This window comes from Megalobrama amblycephala, linkage group LG15, assembly GCF_018812025.1.
Source record: "Megalobrama amblycephala isolate DHTTF-2021 linkage group LG15, ASM1881202v1, whole genome shotgun sequence".
NCBI classification, from domain to species: Eukaryota; Metazoa; Chordata; class Actinopteri; order Cypriniformes; family Xenocyprididae; genus Megalobrama; species Megalobrama amblycephala.
Genome location: NC_063058.1, coordinates 6,255,103 through 6,280,191, shown reverse-complemented (window position 1 = coordinate 6,280,191; position 25,089 = coordinate 6,255,103). Strand labels below are relative to the sequence as shown.

Below are 25,089 nucleotides of genomic sequence, written 5' to 3'. Positions count from 1 at the left end.
ACATTGTTATAGGAAAAATGCTAAAAGCCACAAGGCTGTGTTTAAGGGGGTTGATTCCTCCCTAGTTGAGCCAGTGCCTTGCAATCAAGGTGCCTTGCTTGAGTTACACACAGACATCAACACTCAGCATGCAAAACACAACAATGGTAACAGTTAAGGTTTAATTAATCAGGTTTTAATTAATAAGACCATTACAATTTTATGTGCTGTCATTGTTGGGGTAATACTGACACAAGACAGCAAATAAAATTGTAAAAGCCACAAACAGTAAAACAAAGCAATTACTTTATTTGTGCCGCAATGCATTCTGGGAGTACACTTCCTAACATCACAGATAAAATTAAGTTTTAAATATAAAGCTTACTTAATTGAATTAAGGCAACGAGTTTGCACAATTGAATTAAGTAAACTGAACAAATTTGTTTTTACAGTGCACCCACTGGCATGTTAGTGAGATTAGAAAAACAGATACAGGATCACTAGACTAAAAAGTAACATTACCAACCAAAAAATCTTAACGCTAGGAAAGTACTTATTTTCAAAAATGTGAATGTCTCAGCAGAGCATTATTTGTTTATTCGGCACATTTCAGTGGATTCTTTGGTAAATTAGTGACATTTTCAGTGCAGGCTTTACAAACAGACTTTTACTGTAAGATATGGTCCCGACAGTAATGCCACAACATGTAAGTGACAGTGTTAATTCTAATTCCTGATCTGTGATCAGTGATTTCTGATATGATTCATGTACACTCAGATGTTCTTTGTCTCAAAATTGTTTATTGCTGATTATGGTTTTTAAATTGTGATTAAATTATATACAGAAAGCAATCAAAGAAGTCCCCCTTTACAGTATAATTGCTGGAGCTGTCAATCACATGGTGTGAGTTTATCAGTGACTGAGTTCTGGACTCCCATTATAATCAATGACACCGTCTACACTGCACAACAAATCTCTTATTTCCATCACTTTTGAATTGATTAGTTATGAAAGCATTCGTGAGAGTGCAGAAATCACAAGATAACTTCATTCATGTGCTCAACAGACATGTCTGTCATCACTACAATGCTCGTACTTACGTGTGACGGTAGTAGATCTAAATATAATGCTATAATAAACAGTTTTCATGATTGGTTAATCTCGACAGCTGTAATAGTAAAAACGAAGCAAAAGTTTTCAAATGAGTTCCACATGTAATACTCATATGATATGCAAATATGTTAGCCAATCACAGCAGTGGGCGTTTACATTAAAGTCTCACAGCAGACATGCCCGTTCCAACAGAGGCATTCAAATCAGAGGGTTAAAGTGTTAGTTCACCCAAAAATGAAAATAATGTCATTTATTACTCACCCTCATGTCGTTCTACACCTGTAAGTCCTTCGTTCATCTTCGGAACACATGTGCGCCAAGATATTCATGAATTAAAGACCGAATGGCTCAGTGATGGGCCTGCATTCACAGCAATGACACTTCCTCTCTCAAAATCCATAAAGGTACTAAAAACATATTTAAAACAGTTCATGTGAGTTCAGTGGTTCTACCTTAATATTATAAAGCGATGAGAATACTCACGTGATTTCAGCAGTTTAGCCGTTTGATAGGAGATCCAAGTCACTTGATTCGATTCGTAAAGCTCCGAAGCAGTTGAAATCGGCCCATCACTATATTGTTGAAAAGTCGTTATTTTGTTTTTTGGCGCACAAAAAGTTTTCTCGTCGCTTTATAATATTAAGGAAGAACTACTGAACTCACATGAACTGTTTTAAATATGTTTTTAGTACCTTTCTGGATCTTGAGAGTTTCAATGGCTTTGCTCTCAATAGAGGCCTCACTGAGCCATCGGATTTCATCAACAATATCTTAATTTGTGTTCCGAAGATGTAGAACGACATGAGGGTGAGTAATAAATGAACAAAAAATGGCCTTTTATTTCTAAATTATGACCATTTTGATGTAAAAATCATACTAACATTATAAAAGAAACATTATAAAACATTATAAACAAAAATTGATAAATGCAGCTCAAGAGAACTTGGAGGGGAGGGGGTGCACAATCACAAGCAAAAATCTACTTTTATGGTATTTTCAAGGTGTTTTTTCACCAATCATTTGGTGCTTGATAGTCTCATTCACTATTCACTTTCATTATGTAAAAGAGCAGCATTAACATTCTTTTCAATATCTCCTTTTGTGTCCCACAGTAAAAGTCATATGGTTTGGAACAACATGGAGCCATTTATAAGTCATTTTGGGTAAACCACTAAGCATTTGCCAGGCAAAAATTGTTGATTACCTGCTGAACTTTGTTGTTGAAATGCGATGACAGCACCAGCATCAGAGGCACATGGACGTTTTGATCCGCAAACAGCTCAACTGTAGGACAAAAGAAGAACACAAACCTAAAAATATCTGAGCAGATGTCCCACTGGGAAAAGGACAGAGAGGGGGGTCTGAAAGTTTGCATTACTGTCTGTCTATATGAATGTGTTAAGACTTTAAAGCGTCAGAAATGTTAACAAAGCACATGCTACACATTTCCAGTTTCAGGTCATAATAACTCACCACAATGATCTGTATGGGACAGGAACAAGAGGTCTTGTATGATCTGGACCATGGTGCCCAGCTGTTTCCCCTCTTGGAGATTCAACCTCACCAGCAGCTTCTTCAGTCTGATCCCTAACTCCTCTTTATCAGCCATGATCTTCTATTCTCTGACATCAAACAGAGCTTTAAACCACCTTCTGATACTCACTGACCATGCGGACACAACGTTTCTGCTGCAGATCATCATCTGTTTCATAGCGCAGACGCACTTCTGCCATATTTATGCAAATCAGAACACGAGTTATGCTAGAGTAAAGACTGATGTGAATAATATTTAGTTCCCGATTTCATTCTCGACGGGGACAAGAAGAAACCTCAGTCATGTTAGCGGCTGTAGTCCGCGCTGCGTTATGAATCATATGACTGCAAGAATTCCCAAACTTCCTGTTCGAGCACAACAGAGTGAAAGCAAGAGAAACACCGTGAGTCCCATGTTAAAGCAAAGACAGTCACCCAGAAAAGCGTCTTGCTGGTAGGTTACAGAGGGAGAACGCAAATATATGGATTTTAAGTTATTTCACATGCATTTATGCAACGAATTCATTTTTAAAGCACGTTAGCTATTGCTACAGTAGGCTAACGTTAGATCTCAGTGTGTGTGTATATGGTACATTTTCATGTTTTATGGATTAATACTTTAAGATTCTGAATAAAAATACTAAAAAGCTTTCACGGAATTCTAAAACATGCGTATCAACGTAAATATGTATTTCGCGACTTTTTAATTTCGATGTATTTTTGTAGAAGCTAATTTATGCATAGCGAAATATATCGCTGGGTTTACAGTCGATGAAACCTTAAATGTTCGCTACACTTGTTATCGCGAAATCGATATAATCTTTTCATTATAATCGAAGTTTGTACAGTAGACCCAAAAAGTAAAATTCATTTTAGCGAATCGGTTCGTTCAAAGTCCTAGACTGAATCACTGTGTCTGACTCCGTACACAGAAGTCCGATGTGCCCGTGCGTCATTATTTTTCATGTTCTTTTTATATAGTAAAAGAAATAAACACCGTAGTTCATCATTATATGTTTTATTGTGCCAAATGCTTGCCTACTATAGAGTGATTCACAATGCGCAATCGGTTCAACTGAATCATTAAACAGAACAGATTCAAAAGAACAATTCGCAAATCACTAGTAGAGTGCATATTGTTGAGTATTCATAAACTTTGCCACAACGTCCAATTGATTTCGCTGTACAGTACACGTTATAAACGAATCACTCATAAATAACGCTATGCAAGAATCTTAGAATATAGGCTAACAAACAATATTTCAATTAAATTCAATTCACATTTATTTGTAGCTATAGCGCTTTTTACGATACATATCGTTTCAAAGCAGCTTTACAGAGAATGCATGTCAACATTACAATTTAAAGAATGCATTGTGTTTCACTATTTGCAAATGTTTTATTGTGGTTTGAGGTGTCTGCCAACGTGGTCATGCTGGGTTGGGTTAGGTTAGGTTAGGTAATGGCTTTTGTTGATCATGTGATGATCTCAAGGTGTTTTCTTTGTGATAGGAGACAATGTGCATAATCTCTGGAGAATGGAGGAGCTGATAGGAGACAGGAGAGTTGAGGACGAAAGGAGTTTGATAAAAACACCATCTAATGTCCCAACCAGCAACCAAGAAAATGACGTGCCCACATCCACAGATCAGATCCAGCACAAGACGCCATGTTTTGTGTATACCCTGGCTTTTTTCTCGGCTCTGGGTGGATTTTTGTTTGGCTATGATACAGGAGTGGTGTCTGGAGCCATGCTCCTGCTCAAGAGAGAGATGAACCTCAGCTCTCTATGGCAGGAGCTGCTGGTCTCCATCACTGTTGGTGCTGCGGCCCTTTCCGCTCTGGCTGGAGGGTATCTCAATGGACTTTTCGGCCGGAGAATCTGCATTCTGCTTGCTAGCTTCATCTTCTCTGCTGGAGGCATCATTTTGAGTGTCGCACACAACAAAGAGGTTCTTCTGTGTGGAAGGCTCACGGTTGGGCTTGGCTTAGGCAAGTCTTTCTGTATATAGTATATGTACAACTTTCTGAATTCAGTTTGTGTGCCTTTAGCCTTCTTTTACGTCTTCTGGGTTTTTTTTAGGAATTGCATCTATGACTGTGCCCGTGTACATCGCTGAGGTCTCCCCTTCTCATCTCCGAGGTCAGCTGGTCACCATTAACACTCTGTTTATCACTGGAGGGCAGTTCATAGCCAGTGTGGTGGACGGGGCCTTCAGCTACCTGCACCATGATGGCTGGAGGTGGGTTAAAATTATTATTTTTTTGCCTCTTAAAACTTTTTAAAAAAAATCTTTTTCAAAAAAAATGACAGGTATATACAATGACAGGTATATTGTGTCCACACATCATCAGCTCGGAATTGTCTACATTGAGTGGCAAAAATGCTGCAACCCAATACAATTTGTAAAAAGAGTAGTAGTTTTGTATGAATAATTTATTTTAAATAAAATATATGTAATTAATATTTAATTAACAGTAAATATTAATGCGAAATATACAAAAATCAATCCAAGTGGCTCATGCTGCATTTTTATGTTTCTATACAGGTTTAATTTACTTTTATTTCAGTTTTAGTAATTTCAGTACTAAAACTTATTTATATCAGTTAGTTGTCAAGGCAACATTTTTAATTTAATAACAGTTTTTAAAGTTTAATATTTATATTCTATTTTATTCCAGCTTTATTTCATTAAACAAAAAAACATTGTGGCCAGACTTATTGTCAGAACACCTTAGCAACTGCATAGGAACACCCTGGCGAAAGCCCTAACCCCCAGACAAACCCCTCCAAACAACAATGTAGCCATAGGCAATGCCACTCATATTTTCTATTTCAGTTTTTATTAGGAATGCAGTAGAAGCTCCTGACCATAAATTTAGGTAGGGCAGATTCTGGGTCTTAGTGCTAGTTTATGATAAACATTTTGTAAGCTTTATATTCTAATCGCTGAACACATGCAGAACACTATTATTAGAGCTCTAACAAACTTGTGTTATTCAGCCTGAGGGTGGCGCTCTAATGATGATTGACAGGCACGCATAAAATGCTATTATGCTGCCTTCACATGCTCTCGGAAGTATCATAAATGCGAGTTTCCTAGGTAAAAATTGCACATGAACGTTCCTTCAATTTCGTGAGTTGAATGGGATGAGCTCGTAATCACAACTTCAGAATTGGGAATTATCAAATTTCTGATAGTGCATGAAGGCAGCATTAGTATTGCCTTAAAGGGATAGTTCACCCAAAATGAAAATTGTCATCATTTACTCACCCTCAAGTTGTTCCAAACCTGTATAAATTTCTTTGTTCTGCTGTACACGAAGGAAGATATTTGGAAGAATGTTTGTAACCAAGCACATCTCGCCACCATTGACTACCATAGTATTTTTTTCCCTACTTTTGTAGTCAATCGGGGGCAAGATCTTCTTGGTTACAAACATTCTTCAGAACAAAGAAATTTATACAGGTTTGGAACAACTTGAGGGTGAGTAAATGATGACAGAATCTTAATTTTTGGGTGAACTATCCCTTTGAAGGCACTAATGTAAGAGTTTTGGATTAAAATATCCAAATCAGTGTTTCCCATACATGAACTAGACTGTGGCAGCCCGCCACATGCTAATTTGTCCCGCCACAGTCTCAAAATTAAACGGAAATTAGGCCTGTTGCAATATTTATAATAATTGCACTCTTTTATATGGCAAAAGTGGGAGTCATAGATCAAAAGCACCAATAAAGTTTTCATGCACTATATTCAAAATCATCTGAAGCCATTCCATAGATTCATGTGAGGGACAGAAGAATATGTACGTCATTAAATTTAAGTTCACGGAAACTCGTCTTCCCTCCGCTGCAGCTGTCAATCATTCTCTGTTCAGCACTCGTTACAGGGTGTCTGTTAAAACGCACAACACAGGGACTATGAATTGACGTCACACACACAATAACTGGAATTTAAAAGTGAGAAAAAAACATATGAATAATAAACTGTTAGATGCAGATATACACAGGGATTCTCTTTGTGCCGTGAACTTTTCAATGCGCAGCGCAACTGCGCGCTGTGACTCCATATTGCTTTAAGCACATCATTCTGCACCCAGGATGTGCATAAGCGGTTTGTGCTGCTGTGTTTTAAAACATTTCATATTATCATGGTTTTGCACACTTAAAGATGATTAATAGCCTATTTTGTTCTGTCGTATCTATCATATCTTGTTGTCCCATAAAATAGCTGTACAGTACATTTAAAATAAACGTCTTTTAATCTTACATTATTATAAATACATATAATTCTTTACATTCACATGTAAAGTTCCACACATACAGATGTATAGATACAGGCCCCCACTAATTATTCTAGAAATAAATTAATTCAACAAAAGTAACCTCTTTTACTACATATTTTTAATGGTTTAAATGTGTACTCTACATGTTTGACCACTTATGAACAATCATTTAGCTTACTATATGTTGTGTGCATGACTAATGTGCCCTACCATGAACACCAATAAATAAATTACTATAAGAGCACAAAATTGTCTGGATGTGCACAGCTGAATCATCAGACTAGGTAAGCAAGCAAGGACAACAGCGAAAAATGGCAGATGGAGCAATAATAACTGACATGATCCATGATATCATGATATTTTTAGTGATATTTGTAAATTGTCTTTCTAAATGTTTTGTTAGCATGTTGCTAATGTACTGTTAAATGTGGTTAAAGTTACCATGGTTTCTTACTGTATTCACAGAGACAAGAGCTGTCGGTATTTTCATTTTTAAACACTTGCAGTCTGTATAATGCATAAACACAACTTCATTCTTTATAAATCTCTCCAACAGTGTGTAATGTTCAGAATCAAATGTAAACATCCAAATAAATACTATACTCACATGATCAGCATGCAGCATTCATGACGAACACTTTGTAAAGATCCATTTTGAGGGTTATATTAGCTGTGTGAACTTTGTTTATGCAATGATAGAGTCGAGAGCTCGGGGGGTGGGGAGCGCGAGCAATTAAAGGGGCAGCAGCCTGAATCGGCGCATTTCTAATGATGCCCCAAAATAGGCAGTTAAAAAAATTAATTTAAAAATAATCTATGGGGGTATTTTGAGCTGAAACTTCACAGACACATTCAGGGGACACCTTAGACTTATATTACATCTTGTAAAAAAACGTTCTAGGGCACCTTTAATTTTGCTCTCAGAATGCACCAAATTTATGCATTTAAATTTAAAATGTACAAAATTTTCCTCCAGAGGGGCATGCTCCCGGACCCCCCTAGAGGAACCAATGTCCACCCACCACAGTCTCACAAAATCCTGTGGGAATCAATGAACAATGTTATATATTTTGTTGACTTGTGTACTTACATTATCCCAAATGTTTCCAAGAATATTAAATTTCAGAGAAATAAGCCATCATGACATCATACCTCCTCGATTTCCGGTTTTATTTTCTCGTTCTGCTCCAACAGCCACATCCTGCTTCATGCTACAGTAATGTTAATAAATCTTTAATACATTAGCTCAGTAGTTCTCAAACCTGTCCTGGATTACCACCAGCCCTGCACATTTTGTATGTCTCCCTATATCTCACACAGACACACCCATTTCAGGTCTTGCAGTCTCTACTAATGAGCTCATGAGTTGAATCAGGTGTGATAGATGAGGGAGACATACAAAATGTGCAGGGCTGGTGGTACTCCAGGACAGGTTTGAGAACCACTGCCTTAGCTGATCCATGAATATGATTTCTGCCCAAGTCCCGTCGGATTCTTTTCCACCAACTGTAGACGTGAGACAACACCTCCCATAATTCCGCAAAATCAAGGCGTCATCAAGCCACACCTTTGTTTTGAATAAGCAACCTCTAGCGGCGAAAATTGCGTATTGCAATTTAATGTAGTAGCCTATTTATTGCCTCTGAATGTTGGTTTTAGAATGTTACAAGTTGTGGAGGAATTCCGGTGAGGAAAAGAAAGTCATTTCTATTCTATTCTCAGAACAAACATAAAATCAACAAACACAATAGAATTATATAAAGGCTATTCACATTAGCAGGTTAAAACTTTCATTATTTTATATGAAGAACAGACATGCCAACTAGTTTCTGACCTGATGCAGACTAATATACACATAGTTGAAGCGGATTGATATCGTCTTGGTCTTGAGTGAGGTTTACATAAGGTAAAGTGAAAATAAACGGGGTAATCTGAAATCTGCCCCAATGGTTCCTAATTACACTGCAAAAATTATGTAGTATTTTCCAGTCTAAATATATAAGCATTCTTAAATCTAGATGCTTTTACTGGATAAGTAAAATGACATAAGATATGTTTAAAAAAGCAAAAACTCACTTCATTTTGATTTTTCCCCCCCAGAAAACAAGAAAAAATATCTTATGTCATTTTACTTATCCAGTAAAAGCATCTGGATTTAGGAATTTTTAGATATTTGGACTGGACACAAGACAAAAATACTAAATAAGAAAAGTATTTTTTGCCATGTAGAGCGTGCTGCAATTCCATTTTTCACCACAGATTTACACTGGAAAATAGTGGGGCACTGTAGAGCTGGGAAGACTCAGACACCCGCTTAGTATCATAATATACCTGCACTTACAGACAATCCTCGGCTGTAGGAATGTATAAATATTTGTAATTAATATTATATTTAATATAAAGTACATAAATGTGTATGAAAACCATTTAGATAAAACTACAAATATTATTAAAAAGGCCTTATTATGCCCTTTTACAAAGTCTTGATTTCGCTTTTGGGTCTACTACTGTAGAACAGGTTGAATGTTCATGCTTGAATGTTCAAATAACACCTGCCATTGTTGCAGCTCCTATCTTCCCAGTCTGTCAGTAACGCTCTGTTTAGTTCTTGTCTCTATGAAGCCCCTCCTTCCGAAAAGCACAATGTGCTCTGATTGGTCAGCTGGACCAGTGTGTTGTGATTGGTCAAGCGCTTCAAAAATGTTTGGGAAATGTCCCGCCCCTTACCATAACCACAAGTTTTAACACACTAGATGTGTTCGACTCGAAACAATCGTGTATGTCTTCAAAGTACAGCGAGAGTGATTAGAAAGCGTACGCATCTGCTCTCTAATCGCTCTAAGTGCTTTGATGTCATACAGTGATCAGTCTGCCTAGCACCGCTTCAAGCCGAACACACCTACTACTAACTAACTAACTCAACCAGGCCCCGCCCCTTTTATTTTGTGTATATCTTGGGTGGGAATTATTTAAATGTATATATGTATTGAATATTGTGACATGTTCGTTCCTGGAAGAAGACTCAAGACTAATGCAGGCGTTTCAGGGAGTTCAAAAACAGTGCTTCAGACATTCTGTTGGAGAAGTACAGTAGAGTTAAAATTGAGATGCAAATGTGTTTCATAAGGACTTTTTGTAATCATTTTTGAATCATTTTTGTGTTTATGTATAGATATATGTTGGGTTTGTCTGTTGTTCCCGCCGCCCTGCAGTTCATGGGATTCCTCTTCCTCCCTGAGAGTCCTCGTTGGCTCCTGCAGAACGGAGATACCCAGAAAGCTCGGCTAGTGCTCAGTCAGATCCGTGGCAGTGTAAATGTGGATGAAGAGTATGAAAGCATACGGAGCAGCATTGAGGAGGAGAGGAAAGATTCTGCTGGTGAGATCATGATGACATCACAATGCACACATGGTGCTCTCACATTAAACACTAGATTCAGTGTTTCCAACATCATATGACTAGAAAAATATATTTTTAAAAAATACAGTAAAACAAAATATGGTGAAATAATATTATTACAATGTAAAATAACTGTTTTTCTATTGTGTATATTTTAAAATCTAATTTATTCATGTGATCGAAGCTGAACTTAAAGCATCATTACACCAGTCAAATGATCCTTTAGAAATCATTTTAATTTGCTGATTTGGTGCTAAATTATTACTAATGGTTCTTATCACTGTCAATGTTGAAAACATTGTTTTTGCTATTTAATATTAATGTGGAAACTGTGATACATTTTTCAGGATTCTTTTATGAATAGAAAGTTCAAATAATTGTTTTCTAACTAACATTATAAATGTCTTTACTGTCTTCTTGTCAAATATTTTGTTTTTTAGTCTTACTTACCCTATACTTTTGAATGGTAGTGTATTCACGGTTCATTGTATCAGCACAACTGCAAGAAATTTTTCTTGAGCAGCAAATCAGCATATAATGAGGAATACAGCGAAGAGATTCATCCTAAGCAACATGAAGTTCACAAATTAGTCTGAAAGATTCATTAGTGAATCGGTCTCGTATGCTGCGTATCAGTACGTCCATTAAATGTATTTTGAATTTGATGTGAGTAGATTAAAACAATGGCCGGTAACATGCATACTGTATGCATTCATTGGTGCACATGTAAACGTAGTCAGTGTGAATCAAAATTATTTTTATAAAATCCTATCAAGTAATCACGAGTAACTAGAATTTAATTTGTAGATATTGTGTTTACTCTGACAATTTGATAAAAGATGATATAATTTCATTGATGGACTGATTGATTATGTTTTAGGTGGTACAGTGTTGTGGCGTATCCTGACATACGGTCCAACACGTCGTGCTCTAATTGTGGGTTGTGGCCTACAGATGTTCCAGCAGCTCTCAGGAATCAACACGGTCATGTAGGTTACGAGTACACGTGACTTTATCAACGCTTTATCAGATACCATAGTCCATATGACTGTAATAAGGCTATATTTCCGAATTGGATATTAGTGTGTATTATTTACTGCATGCTACACAGTTTGCACAGTTACTTCATTTTTATTATTTTTTTTAATTACTATGTGAAACAGTATGAACTTTGCAATCATAAATGTTTCACAGTAAAGTGCTACACTGTTGTTCTCAAGCCAAGATGTGTTCAAATTTCAGCAAAAAAGGTCCTTTGTCAAAAGTGAAGTGATGTATGAAGCACACAAGAGTTACTTTCAAACCAAGCAGCTTTCAGTTGGTGAATGTGGAAAATTTGTAACATTAAACACAGGTTCGCACTGGTTCCTATTGAAATGACTTGATTTTGCATACGAAATTTCGCAGAGCAGTGGTAAATGTGATCTTCACCTTAATGCTATTGTATGTTCTAAACAGTGAATTGTCTACTGCTTATTACATATATACAGTACACTGTATACTGTATTATATTTTAAGGAATCAAATGATCTCATTGAATGCTGCAGGTACTACAGCGCCACCATTATTCAGATGTCTGGAGTGCAGAATGATCAGATGGCCATCTGGCTGGCTGCTGCCACAGCCTTCACCAACTTCCTGTTTACTCTAGTAGGCGTTTGGCTCGTGGAGAGGGTGGGCCGTAGGAAGCTGACTCTAGGCAGCATACTAGGTGAGGATTCAAAAACACAGCCATAGACATGGGTTCTTACCATAGACTGTAAAAACAGATGGATGACTCATCTCCGCTTCCTTTCACTGTAGAAAAATGAAGCCAAAATATCCAGATAATAAAACTTATTGGAAAAATAAACACTTGAACATATATCAGCATGATAAGAACTGCCTAAAATGACAGAAACCATCTTCAGGAAAACATTTTTTAAGTGTCTTTAGATTTTTAGTTTGGCTTTCGTCCCATTTGATTACATAGAGAGGGTGGGGTTTATGACATTTACTGCAGCCAGAATGTTTTGGCTTCATTTTCAGAATGTGTGTGGCACACTTGGTTCTTACTTACAAACTGAAGTATGTAGTAAGGATGGTTTGCTGTGAATTACTCAGGTACTGCTGCAAGTCTGATGGTTCTCGCTGCGGGTTTTCTGCTCTCGGCTCAGGCCTCTCCACCCGTGACCTTTCATTCTAGTGACTCCTCCCTCCACAACTCCACCTGCATTACTTATGGGTGAGTTTTACATATTAGTAGACTAGATTGACCTAAGAATTTTACCTGGATTAGGACTGTCCACAAATAAGAAAAAAATATACCATACAATATGTTTGAAGATAACTGCATATTCAGATATATACAAATAGTTTGAGAGTGTTACTCCGTGTCCTAACCAGACACAATGCGATAAGATTCCGACAACAAGCAATTTTTCTTTTCACACCAGATGCGACACGACTATGAGATGTGACAAAATCAATAAAAAAAATATACATGAGATTTGACAGCACACTCACTTTCAGAAAGTTTTTGAAAAATCAATAAAAAAATACAGCCAATCAGAAGAGCTTTTGGGCGGAGTCTCTCTGCAAGCGCACTGCACTCGCAACCAAATGAATAAATCTATAATTAAATTCATAAATACTACACCATTTTACCATTTTTAAAAATACATACTGAGTGACTGAAACAATCTTTGTCATAGAGTGTACTTGTTTGTTCTCATTGAGTTTATTTATTTTCGAAATCTGAGGTGAATGTGACAATGTGACTGAATGGCACTTTCAGTATGGTTATAAAGGTCATGCAAAATGATATTCAAACTCACATTAAATTCTTTTAACATTAAATAAAGCACATAATCAGTACCTGAAATTATCATTGCCATACTTTGTACAGTATGTTGTTGTTGTTCTAGCCGTGACGTCGCAGAAAATAGAAAGAGTTTCTAAAATAGAAGCCCCTGACAATGTTTCGCTTTTGCAGCTGGTTAAGACAAAAACTGATTAACATTGAAAAGATACCTTTTATCATGTGTCGCTGCATTGCTTCTGGTTAGAACACCATGTAAGAGACTCATGTTATCAACAATACTTCTGGCACTTTCTCGTTCCAACTGTATGGTAGCAGCAACTTCTCTGATTTGTTTTGTCTGTGCGTGTCCTGAAAGCATCATTAGCCAACTATTGTCGCAACTTCCTTCATTATCAGCATAGTTCAACGAGTCTTTTTTTCTGAAAACATAGTTCCAACGAATATTCACAAACTGCATTGCAAAGTTTTGTGGTTGGAGCAACAGCTCTCGAGCTGTGATTAGAAGTATAGTTTCTTGTTTTTATGACATGTGGACTTAATAAATCATTATCTTTAGCAAAATAAGTAAGCTAACATGAAGTACAATCTGTATCTTTTATTTTATTTTATTTACGTCTTTTAGTTTGTCAAGAGATTTAAAGCACCGTTTTTGAAGAGTGCGCATGTACGTACTTGCTGTAAGACGTAAGAATGAGCCTATGATTGAATCTGGAAATAAAAAAGAACTTTTCTCAAAATAACTGAGAAAAATGAGAATTAGTCCTCAGATGTGATATCCATAAATTATAGCAAAAAATCTAGCATTAATTTGATCTCAGACTGATTCATTAAAAGAAGTTATTACTCCACCACCTGCGTGACATCATTAACCAACGTGGTTGAACAACAAATTTGTGACAATACAGTCTTGACTAGCTAGTTGATTTCTTCAACAATCCATCGCACTATGATAGTTAAAGCGTTAGTTCACCCAAAAATGAAAATTATGTCATTAATGACTCACCCTCATGTCGTTCCAAACCCGTAAGACCTCCGTTCATCTTCGGAACACAGTTTAAGATATTTTAGATTTAGTCCGAGAGCTTTCTGTCCCTCCATTGAAAATGTATGTACGGTATACTGTCCATGTCCAGAAAGGTAATAAAAACATCATCAAAGTAGTCCATGTGACATCAGTGGGTTAGTTAGAGTTTTTTGAAGCATCGAAAATACATTTTGGTCCAAAAATAACAAAAGCTACGACTTTATTCAGCATTGTATTCTCTTCTGGAATCCTTTCCATTGAATTGATTCCATTGAATTGTTTCCATTGAATCCTTTCATCTGTCAGGGTTGGTAATGCACTTTTACATCGCCGTGGTTGTTTTTGGCGATTAGGACATCCGTGACATGCACACTTACGCACCATTTTAAAAAATATAGCAATACCAAAATACAAAGAATGTAGAATAGCTTGAATACAGCGTGCGTCTCCCTCAGACTGTAAATGAAGCTCGGGCGCACCAGATAACACGTCAGCAGCGTCTTACATCAGCAGCGTCACTGCAGAGTCATGAACCACACTCCGGAGCAGAAGGGGGCGGTAATGCACCAATAAGCTGGATGCCAACTGCCGTAAAACAGGAAGACCCGGAAGAGAATACAATGCTGAATAAAGTCGTAGTTTTTGTTATTTTTGGACCAAAATGTATTTTCGATGCTTCAAAATGTCGCAGATGTCCTAATCGGCAAAAACAACCACGGCGACGTAAAAGTGCATTACCAACGCCGACAGATGAAAGGATTCAGTGGAATCAATTCAATGGAATCAATTCAATGGAATCAATTCAATGGAAAGGATTCTGGAAGAGAAGACAATGCTGAATAAAGTCATAACAAATTGTTATTTTTGGACCAAAATGTATTTTTCGATGCTTCAACAAATTCTAACTGACCCTCTGATGTCACATGGACTACTTTGATGATGTTTTTATTACCTTTCTGGACATGGACAGTATACCGTACCTACATTTTCAATGGAGGGACAAAAAGCTCTCGGACTAAATCTAAAATATCTTAAACTGTGTTCCGAAGATGAACGGAGGTCTTACGGGTTTGGAACAACATGAGGGTGAGTCATTAATGACATAATTTTCATTTTTGGGTGAACTAACCCTTTAAGCAGCAAGTTACATATGGAAAACGCACCCCAGTTTTGTAAAAATGTTGAAATCACACTGACTTGTGGCTTCTACTGAACTTAAAGGGATAGAAAAATGAAAAAAATGAAAATTCTGTCATCGTTTTCAAAGTCATACACTTTTGAAATGAAATGAGGGTGAGTGAATGATGACGACAGACTTTTTATTTTGTGTGAACTATGCCTTTAGCTCAGATTTAAATGTAATTGTTTATTATGTGGATTTTTACCATTTAAGAATTCAGTAAATTGAAATTTCCTTTCAGAATTCAGAATTTTCCACAGAATGTTGCACTCTATAAAACTCTGAATCTTGAATGTACTACTTGACATAAATCATGCACTGGTGTGACTGGAGTTTGTTTCTGTCTATGAAGGTTCTGTGAATCCTGCATGTTGGATCCAGATTGTGGTTTCTGCTATGGTAAGAATGGCACAGCCGTGGCTGAGTCCTCATGTATGCCTGTAGATGCAGCCAACACTGAGACCGCTGCAGCGGGCAGGTAAAACATCAATGGATATCTCTGCCCTTGTGAAAAACTAGTGCACTTTGCACTTAATTGTATTGAATTTGAACATGAAGTGTACATCAAAAAAAAAAAAAAAACTACTTGCCTTACACACTTATATATTTTAAAGTGCACTTTATAATAATGTTATATTAAAAGTTATTTTAAATAATTGTTTAAAGAAAGATTGAAGTGCACTTATTTTAATGTGTTGAGTAGCATATATTAAAGCACATGCAAAGTACTTGTTTATTATAATTTTGTAGTGTTGTAAAAAAAACTGTAGTGTGTTATTTGATATTACATTTCAATATAGTTTTTAAATGTACTAAATGTATTTTAAATGTACTAAATTGCAAATTGCAACAACAATTTCAGTATTTTCAAAGTAATTATGAAATTACATATAAATATGTGACTTGCGCACTCTTAAGTTCAACTTATTACATTTAATATAAATATAAACTAATACATTTTCATTACATTTACATTTCCAATTATAAAAAAAACATGCAATTTAAGTGTCCAAAAACATTACATTCAGGACACACTTAAGTATTTTTAAAGTCTATTATTGCTGTAATAAGTACAATTTTTTGTAAAGTATACTAAAATGAACTTCTTTTTCACAAGGGTGCATATGATTTATTAAAAGGAATTTAACCTAAATGTTGAATTTCACACATTAACAGTATTATATTGTAGTTTGTTTTAGTTTCATGAAGTCTTGTTCATGTCTTATTGAGGTGTTCCAATGGCACACAGGAGAGTGCAGGTATATTCTGGGCCTATAACTACTGCCCAACGTCTTATTCCTGGATTGTTCTGCTGGGTCTCATTCTGTATCTGGCCTTCTTTGCCCCAGGTGAGAGTTTGCTTAGTTCATCTGGAGTTTGAAGTAATTATTAATGCTGTTAAACCCATCTGTAGGCACTGCACTGATGTCAGATTGTGTGTTGGGGTAGGTATGGGTCCTATGCCGTGGACGGTGAACTCTGAGATCTATCCACTGTGGGCTCGGAGTACAGGAAACGCCTGCTCTGCTGGGGTCAACTGGATCTGTAATGTCCTTGTGTCTCTGACCTTTCTCCATGTGGCCCAGTACCTGACATACTACGGTACAACACAGTACACACACAAGACTCTGAACAAAACATTTAGGTACTATAGAGTCCATATACTGTACTATCATGAGCAGCTGAATTCTGCTAATCTGCTATTCTGCTGTGTTGTTGACTTGTTGAAAAATATCCATATTTAACACGTTACAAAGTAAAAAACCTAGCTTCCGGCCAAACGGCCATACGGATTCTACTTGCGTCTAAGCTTAACTTACGCTTAAGTTAGACGCAAGTAGAATCCGTATGGCCGGAAGCTTGGGAAAATTAGGGTGATTATTAATATAACTCTGATTGTATTCATCTGAAAGAAGAAAGTCATATTCACCTAGGATGGCTTCAGGGTGAGTAAATCATGGGGTAATTTTCATTTTAAAATGAACGAATCCTTTAAAGCATGTTGTCATGCTGTTGCTGAGTTGATCTGTGTTGCTGCTTGGGTTCTCTTGGTGGTTGCTAGGACATAATGGTTCTATGGGTATGGGCATTGCCAAAGTTGCTAAGGTGTTCAGAGTGTTTGTAAGCATGTTTGTTATGCATTTTGCTAGGTTGTTCTATGTGGTTGATAGGGTGTTCAGCTCAGTTCACTTCAACTGACTTTCTAGAACTCGGACTGCGGCAGCACTCAAGGACATTTTTTTTTGCTATGGATTATGCAAAACCATTCGTTCTGAGCTGCCTGGGGGGGAAATCTATCATGAGGCATTTGGGACCGGTATCCAATGTGGCAGACCCCCAGTGATGTTGGTCCATGTGGCTGTGAAAATGTTGCTGTTGGTCTCAGCACTTCCAAGCCCAATGGTCCCAAGTCTGGTGGTCTCAGCACATCCAAGTCCGGTGGTCCTAAGTCCAGTGGTCCCCAGTCTGGTGGTCTCAGTACTCCCAAGTCCGGTGGTCCCAAGTCCGGCGGTTTCATCACATCCAAGTCCGGTGGTCCCCAGTCTTGGTGGTCTCAGCACTTCCAAGCCAGGTTGATCCCAAGTCTAGTGGTCTCAGCACTTCCAAGCCTGATGGTCCCAAGTCTGGTGGTCTCAGCACATCCAAGTCCAGTGGTCCTAAGTCCAGTGGTCCCCAGTCTGGTGGTCTCAGCACTCCCAAGTCCAGTGGTCCCCACTTCGGTTGTCTCAGTACTTCCAAGCCCATTGATCCCAAGTCTGGTGGTCTCAGCCCATCCAAGTCAGGTGGTTCCAAGTCCGGTGGTCTCAGCACTTCCAAGCCCCAGTGGTCCCAAGTCCGGTGGTCTCAGCGCATCCAAGTCTGGTGGTCCAAAGTCCAGTGGTCCCAGGCGCTACCCTGTTTTGGCCAAGAAAGCCATCCCTGAACTCTCTGTCTGCCCTAATTTTGTCATGTTCCTGGTACGTCATGTGATTCCCTTGTTCCTCATGTGATCATGTCATGTGCTTCCTTTGGTCTGTTATGTTGTTATTGGTTTATTCTAGTCATGAACTTGGGTTCACTTAAACTCTGCTCGCCTTTAGTGGACTATACGCTATGTGCTTGCTATAGTGGTTGGCTGGTTGCTAGGGTGTTGCTATTCGGTTGCTAGGATATTCTAGCTGGGTTGTTGCTAAGGCGTTCTGAGTGTTTTTATGTATGCTGCAATGCAGTTGATAGGACATTGCTATGTGGTTGCTACAGTGGTTGGGTGGTTACTTGGACACTGTTTTGGGCTTTTTATGGTGTTCTTGGTGGTCGTTAGTGGATCAATTTCACCATAGCACAAACAATGTTGTACACACCAAAGTTTAATACTTAAGTTTAGGAGTTTGTTCAAATCACTAACCTTAATAATAGTAATGATGCTTTACTTGGCAAACATCAAACTGTACACAAACAACTAATAAATAATAGAAGTGTGTTTTTTACTTGTATGCAGAGTATTGTTGAAATATGTTTAATGAAAATATTGAATACTAGAACATTTCTTTTGTCCAGGTGCGTTCTTCCTGTACTCCAGTCTGGCTCTGCTGGGCTTTGTGTTCATGGTGGGCTGTCTGCCGGAGACCAAGGGTCTGCGTTTGGAGGAGATCGAGTCTCTGTTTGGTAGACAACTCTGCAGCTGTGGAGCCAACGGCAGTCAGGGCATTCATTACATCAGGGTAAAGGGAGGAAACTACCGCTCTGACGAAGACGTTACTGATGACGAATAGATCTTTAGCACAACATTCTGCTCTGTCTTTTCTGATGAGAATGATTCATGGTGTGAGGGATGCTGTGGTTCTTATTCCAGAGATTCAACATTCCAGTTGACTTATAGAATAAATACTGATTCAGTTAAACTACATCAGTCCTTTTATAAACAAATTAGATTTTATGAAGATGTTATCTGATATTTATGTGGTGATAGTATTTGCACATGTACAGATGAGCAGTGTTAATGTGTTGTTTACTTAAGTAAAGGATGTTTTATGCACAGCAGGACTGACTGGATTTATGAGAACGGGAAGTGAGCTAAAATTGTTATACAAATTATCGCTCTGGAGTGCGATCCATGTGCATATACATTATTAAACTATTGGGAGAAAGAGCAAATAGAGTTTGTTCTTTTCACAGTGTATAGAGCTTGTAAATCTTCTTGAAATTCTAATTTTAAACCTTGAATATTTTACACAAAAATGAATTATGCACCTTAACTCTTCTTTTTTTTCTGAAAAGCCCTCAACTCACATTCTCATATTCAAACTACATTTAGACGCATGGTCTAAACCCCATAATTAAAAGAATAGTTCAGCCAAAAATGAAAATTCTGCCCCCTTCATGTCATTCCAAACATTTAAAAAAAATTGTTTTAAATATTTAGGTTTCGACAGTTTATAGTGACCATGAGCTCCAAAAAGGACAAAAAATGCACTATAAAAGCACCATAAAACAAATATGAATTATACATGCATATATATAATAAACACATAAATAAACATTTACATAAATGAAAATCAAGAAATAGTCATTTAAAATAAAAAATGACAGCAAACTGGTAAAATAAAATAATGGCAGATTTTTCATTTTGGCTAAATTGTGGAAGTGGTTTCTAGGATGCGAGCACGTATTGGTGGTGGTGGTGACCAATGATTTTGTACACTTGGTGTTACATTAGACTGCAGTTAAATGAAACTGGCAGTGTTTGATTTTCCAGCCCCGATTGGAGTTGGGAGTGTTGCATTATTCTACTTTGGAACCAGAGGGCAGAATTTCCTACATATCAGTGAGTATCAGTAAAAAAAAAATCCACACTCCAAATAACATTAAATACAAAATGTTTATGCATTAAATACTGCATTTTTGCTTCTTATTATTAACTGGGGAACAAGTTGATTATTATTAACTTGGGGAAAAAGGTCAGTGTTTGTTGTGTGGACCAATTCAAGTATTGTCAACTCAGATTTTGTTTTTTAAATATTTCTCTGCTGCAGTTGCAGTAATGATGCCCTTGCATGTGGACTTGAAGATTCATTGTTTGGAAATAATCAAACTGTTGTATCATATCATTTCTGTTGCAGATTTTACACTTATTTAAGAGTTTTAATATGCATTTCTTTCTGGTATTACAGTTTCATGCTGTGCACAAGTCATTTTTGGTACATGCATGAGTTTGTTACTACTTATTCTGATGTTCTCAATAACAGAACATCTCAATAGTTTAGCCATGTTTAATGTGAACAGGAACTATTTCAGGAATGGCACAAAGGTGTGTGACTGTTCAAGTCTCTGTGTTTAGATCAGTGTGCCCAATAATGTGCCTTTTTGTCCTTCATTATGTACTGTGTTTAAATGAAATAAAAACCAATCAAAAAAGTCATTCTTTTAACCTCCTCATATTCTTTGTTCTAGCTCCCTCACAGTCCCACCTGATAGGGGGGAATCATCATATCCATGATGATTCACACCTCCCCACATACAGCCTTTCTGACACAAAACATCTTACAATTTTTAAATCAATTTCGTAGTAAAACTTCTAGGCTACAAGATCCAGTTCCCAGAAATCTTGTGAACAAATATTCAGTATGGGTTTTATGGCCTTATTTAATTACTCATCCTCATGTCATTCCAAACCCGTTACACCTTCGTTCATCTTTGGAACACAAATTAAAATCTTTTTGATGAAATCTGAGAACTTTCTGTTCCTCCCTAGACAGCTGCGCAATTGAAACTTTGACACTTCAAAAAAAAAAAAAAAAAAAATTGTAAAACTAAGCCATATGAATTGAGTGGTTTAGTCCTAATTTGGGCTTTTACTCGCATATAAACATTGAAACAAACATAAGAAGCTCAGCTGAATGATGCGCAAGAACAAATCTCTTCTAAGCTCAAACGTACTGCATAACACAAGAATGAACCTCACTGGTTCTTGCAGAACTCAAACATGCTGCGTAACACACAATAATGAACCTCATTAGTTTTTGCGGATGATCAAACGCGCTGCGTTACACGAGAATGAACCTCATTGGTTCTTGCAGAAGCTCAAACGTGCTGCATAACACAAGAATGAACCTCATTGGTTCTTGCAGAACTCAAACGTGCTGCGTAACACACAATAATGAACCTCATTGGTCCTTGCGGATGATCAAACACGCTGCGTTACATGAGAATGAACTTCATTGGTTCTTGCAGAAGCTCAAACGTGCTGCATAACACAAGAATGAATCTCATTGGTTCTTGCAGAACTCAAACGTGCTGCGTAACACACAATAATGAACCTCATTGGTTCTTGCGGCTGATCAAACGTGCTGCGTAACATGAGAATGAACCTCACTGGTTCTTGCAGAAGCTCAAATGTGCTGCGTAACACACAATAATGAACCTCATTGGTTCTTGCAGAACTCAAACGTGCTGCGTAACACAAGAATGAACCTCATTGGTTCTTGCGGATGATCAAACGTGCTGCATAACATGAGAATGAACCTCATTGGTTCTTGCAGAAGCTCAAATTTGCTGCAGTAACATGAGAATGAACCTCACTGGTTCTTGCACGTGTCAAGCAAACATGCTTGAGCTTCCATTTACCACCAACTGATGTGTGAGTTGATGAATGTTTACATGTGAATAAAAGCCTAAATTAAATGTTCATCATATAAAGCAAACAGCTCTCATATAAAAGCTCTCAGATTTATTTAAAAAGATCTTCATTTGTGTTCCAAAAATGAACGAAAGTCTTACAGGTTTGGAACGACATGAGGTGAGTAATTGACAGAATTTTCATTTTTGGGTGAACTAACCCCTTTAAGTTCCTGACATGACTCTGAAGTTGAAATTGCTGCTGATAACTGTGCAATGCTGTGTTTGTATGTTTTTATATGAATAAATATAAATCATTTTAAGGTGACTGTGTAAGTCTATAACTTAGCAGGTCTTGATCTCGGCTCTTTCAGGCTGAAACCTGTTCAGTCATGACCTCTTTGACCTCTGCACCCCTCATTTAGCGCTGAGCAGGCGACTCCATCCACCCTCTCCGTTTCACTGACTTTAAATATAAAATATTGTGTGAATATCTGAATCTGTTGGTATTTTTGCACCTCTGGACCACAGGAAAGTAAACACATTTCACAGAATGCAATTTATAATGCAATACAATACAATATAATATATTTTGTAATCTGTATCCCAATGTAAGATTTGAACATAAGCTTAGATTGTCAACCTCAGGAAATCAAAGTGAATTGGGATGTTTTATCTTCTGTTTCATTTTACATAAGGTTCACAATTTTTTGCAAATCTGGGATTCCGGATGGAATTTGGGATTCTAAAATGTGAATTTGTATTTTCATGCTATAAACAAAAAAAAAACAAAAAAAAAAAACATTAGAAACAAATTTCCATGAAGAATGTATAATAAAGATTAACTTCAGTTAAATAATACAAAGTTTACCATAAATAACCGGGAGATTATCATAATTATTTGATTTATTCATTTTCATTCATTTTTCACAATTCCTTTTTATTAGATTTTTTTCAGTTGTTTAAAATGACCTACATTTCATACTAAACTAATTTTATGTTTATATTTACATGTATGCATTTAGCAGAAGCTTTTATCCAATGTGACTTACAAACAAGGAACAAAAACAATTTGCCAAAGAGCCAACAATATTCATATTTTTCCTTTGCGTTTTTCATTTACAGATGACAACATTGTCAAAACGATCTCATTCACACAGATCCATGAAAACAACTAAAATCCCCCGACTAAAGTCACTCTGTAAAGAAACACTACACACTATGACATCACTATTTTCACAAATTCACGTTTTTGCAGTCGATAACGGTATCATTTTCAAAAACTTGCATTTTGAATTCCATTTTTAAAAGTTTGCATTTTCAGGCCCCCAAAACCGGCCAAACGTATAAAAAGTTGTCCATTTTTAGTTGAAAACGGTGTTGTGTAAACAACCCCTTTCTCTATAAGGGTTTATCTAGTTCTCAAAACAAACAATATGGAATTTGCTACTTCAATGTCTCTGAAAAGTAACAGGAAACTGAAGTGTACAGACAGTATTCGTAGAAAGTGTGGAGTACTGTACTTCAGTGTGCGTCTCCTGCAGTGAAGGCTCTCACTGTAGGCCGGCTCTGGTAATCTGAGAGCAAGTAACTGGACACTGCAGTTTGGCAGGAGGTCAAGACACTAGAGCCCTTGGTGCCGAACTATTACCTCTATTACTAGCACTGTTGTGCACTCAGTGATTTAAAGTTGAAAGTGCATTGAGTTTAAGGAAACTGTTGAATGACACTGTTAACCAATGAACATTGCACCAAACCCCCCTTACTAAGATTTGTGCACTTAATCTCTAATACCTGCACTTAAGTTAATATTTAAAGGGTTAATTCACCCAAAAATGAAAATTTAGTAATTAATTACTCACCTCATGTTGTTCCACACCCATAATACATTCGTTCACCTTCAGAACACAAATTATTTTTGATAAAATCTGATGGCTCAGTGAGGCCTGCATTGCCAGCAAGATCATTTCCTTTTTCAATGCCCAGAAAGATACTAAAAACATATTTAAAACAGTTCATGTGAGTACAGTGGTTCAACCTTAATATTATAAAGCGGCGAGAATACTTTTTACTCTTTATTCAACAATATCTAATGATGGGAGATTTCAAAACACTGCTTCATGAAGCTCCGAAGCTTTACAAATCTTTTGTTTCGAATCAGTGGTTCGGAGCGGCAAAATCACGTGATTTCAGTAAACGGGGCTTCGTTACGTCATAAGTGTTTCGAAATTTCAATAGTTCACGTGACTTTGGCAGTTTCGAACCACTGATTCGAAACAAAAGATTCGTAAAGCTTCGAAGCTTCATGAAGCAGTTTTGAAATTGCCCATCAGTAGATATTGTTGAATAAAGTCGCTTTTTTGTTTTTTGGTGCACAAAAAATATTCTCGTTGCTTTATAATATTAAGGTTGAAACACTGTAGTCACATTTTAAATATGTTTTTAGTCACTTTCTGGGCATTGAAAAAGGAAATGATCTTGCTGGCAATGCAGGCCTCACTGAGCCATTGGATTTCATCAAAAGTATCTTAATTTGTGTTCTGAAGATGAACGAAGGTCTTTCGAGTGTGGAACGACATGAGGGTGAGTAATAAATGACATAATTTTCATTTTTGGGTGAACTAACCCTTTAAATGTGCAATAAATAAACCAATGCTATTTTATTTTAATATTTCAGTGCATTGATTCAGGCTTAGAAAACAGATCAAATGAATTTGCAAGACAGACTGTGATGGAAAACACAGGCGTACCACATGAGCGCGCCCAACACCACTGCATCATCATCATCAGCTAAACACTAAATGGTTTACTTCTAATTATACAATATGTGATTTTGTTTCTTTATTATTATATAAAACAATACAAATATTTATGAGGACAAAATGTAGGGACATTTTTTGGTTCCCATGAGGAAAACTGTTTATAATAATAATAATAATAATAATAATAATAATTCATACTAAGTGATGTTTTTTTTTTTTTTTTTTGAAAATGTAAAAATGCAGAAAGTTTTCTGCATTTAGGAGATAGAATTAAGTGATAGAATATACAGTTTGTACAGTATAAAAATCATGTAAGTCCCCATAAAACATGAAAACCCAACAGTGTTTAGATTTGTCATATTTGTACTAAATTGTGTATGAAATTGACAAGATAAAATAATTAGGGTTAAAA

General features: G+C 36.9%; 3 protein-coding genes across 6 annotated transcripts in view; 2 read left to right on the top strand and 1 right to left on the bottom strand.

Moving 5' to 3' along the window:
* lrrk2 (leucine-rich repeat kinase 2) overlaps positions 1 to 2,825 on the bottom strand; it is a 50,823-nt gene extending 47,998 nt beyond the window's left edge. Inside the window, 2 exon segments of the mRNA XM_048158276.1 lie at positions 2,297 to 2,376; positions 2,566 to 2,825. Of these exon segments, the coding sequence (XP_048014233.1) occupies positions 2,297 to 2,376; positions 2,566 to 2,701 (216 nt within the window). The 5' untranslated portion in view covers positions 2,702 to 2,825.
* Positions 2,826 to 2,904: 79 nt separating this feature from the next.
* slc2a13b (solute carrier family 2 member 13b) lies at positions 2,905 to 20,719 on the top strand. 4 transcript variants are annotated; one of them, XM_048158293.1, is made up of 13 exons: positions 2,905 to 3,079; positions 4,138 to 4,617; positions 4,709 to 4,868; positions 10,088 to 10,293; positions 11,195 to 11,303; positions 11,862 to 12,025; positions 12,418 to 12,538; positions 15,674 to 15,799; positions 16,552 to 16,670; positions 16,771 to 16,923; positions 18,859 to 19,022; positions 20,057 to 20,125; positions 20,334 to 20,719. In XM_048158293.1, exons 2-13 carry the CDS (start codon positions 4,164 to 4,166, stop codon positions 20,340 to 20,342), a joined length of 1,854 nt encoding a protein of 617 aa, XP_048014250.1. In that variant the 5' UTR covers positions 2,905 to 3,079; positions 4,138 to 4,163; the 3' UTR covers positions 20,343 to 20,719. The 4 variants fall into 4 exon arrangements, 3 of the variants coding, with proteins under 3 accessions (XP_048014250.1, XP_048014249.1, XP_048014251.1); XM_048158292.1 differs by having other exon boundaries at positions 20,057 to 20,719; XR_007180013.1 differs by having other exon boundaries at positions 2,907 to 3,079; positions 18,859 to 20,125.
* Positions 16,933 to 18,852, top strand: LOC125247125 (translation initiation factor IF-2-like). Its single transcript, XM_048158329.1, has 2 exons — positions 16,933 to 17,961; positions 18,016 to 18,852. The coding sequence occupies exons 1-2, from the start codon at positions 17,646 to 17,648 to the stop codon at positions 18,309 to 18,311; spliced, it is 612 nt and encodes a 203-aa protein (XP_048014286.1). The 5' UTR covers positions 16,933 to 17,645; the 3' UTR covers positions 18,312 to 18,852.
* Positions 20,720 to 25,089: the final 4,370 nt, after the last annotated feature.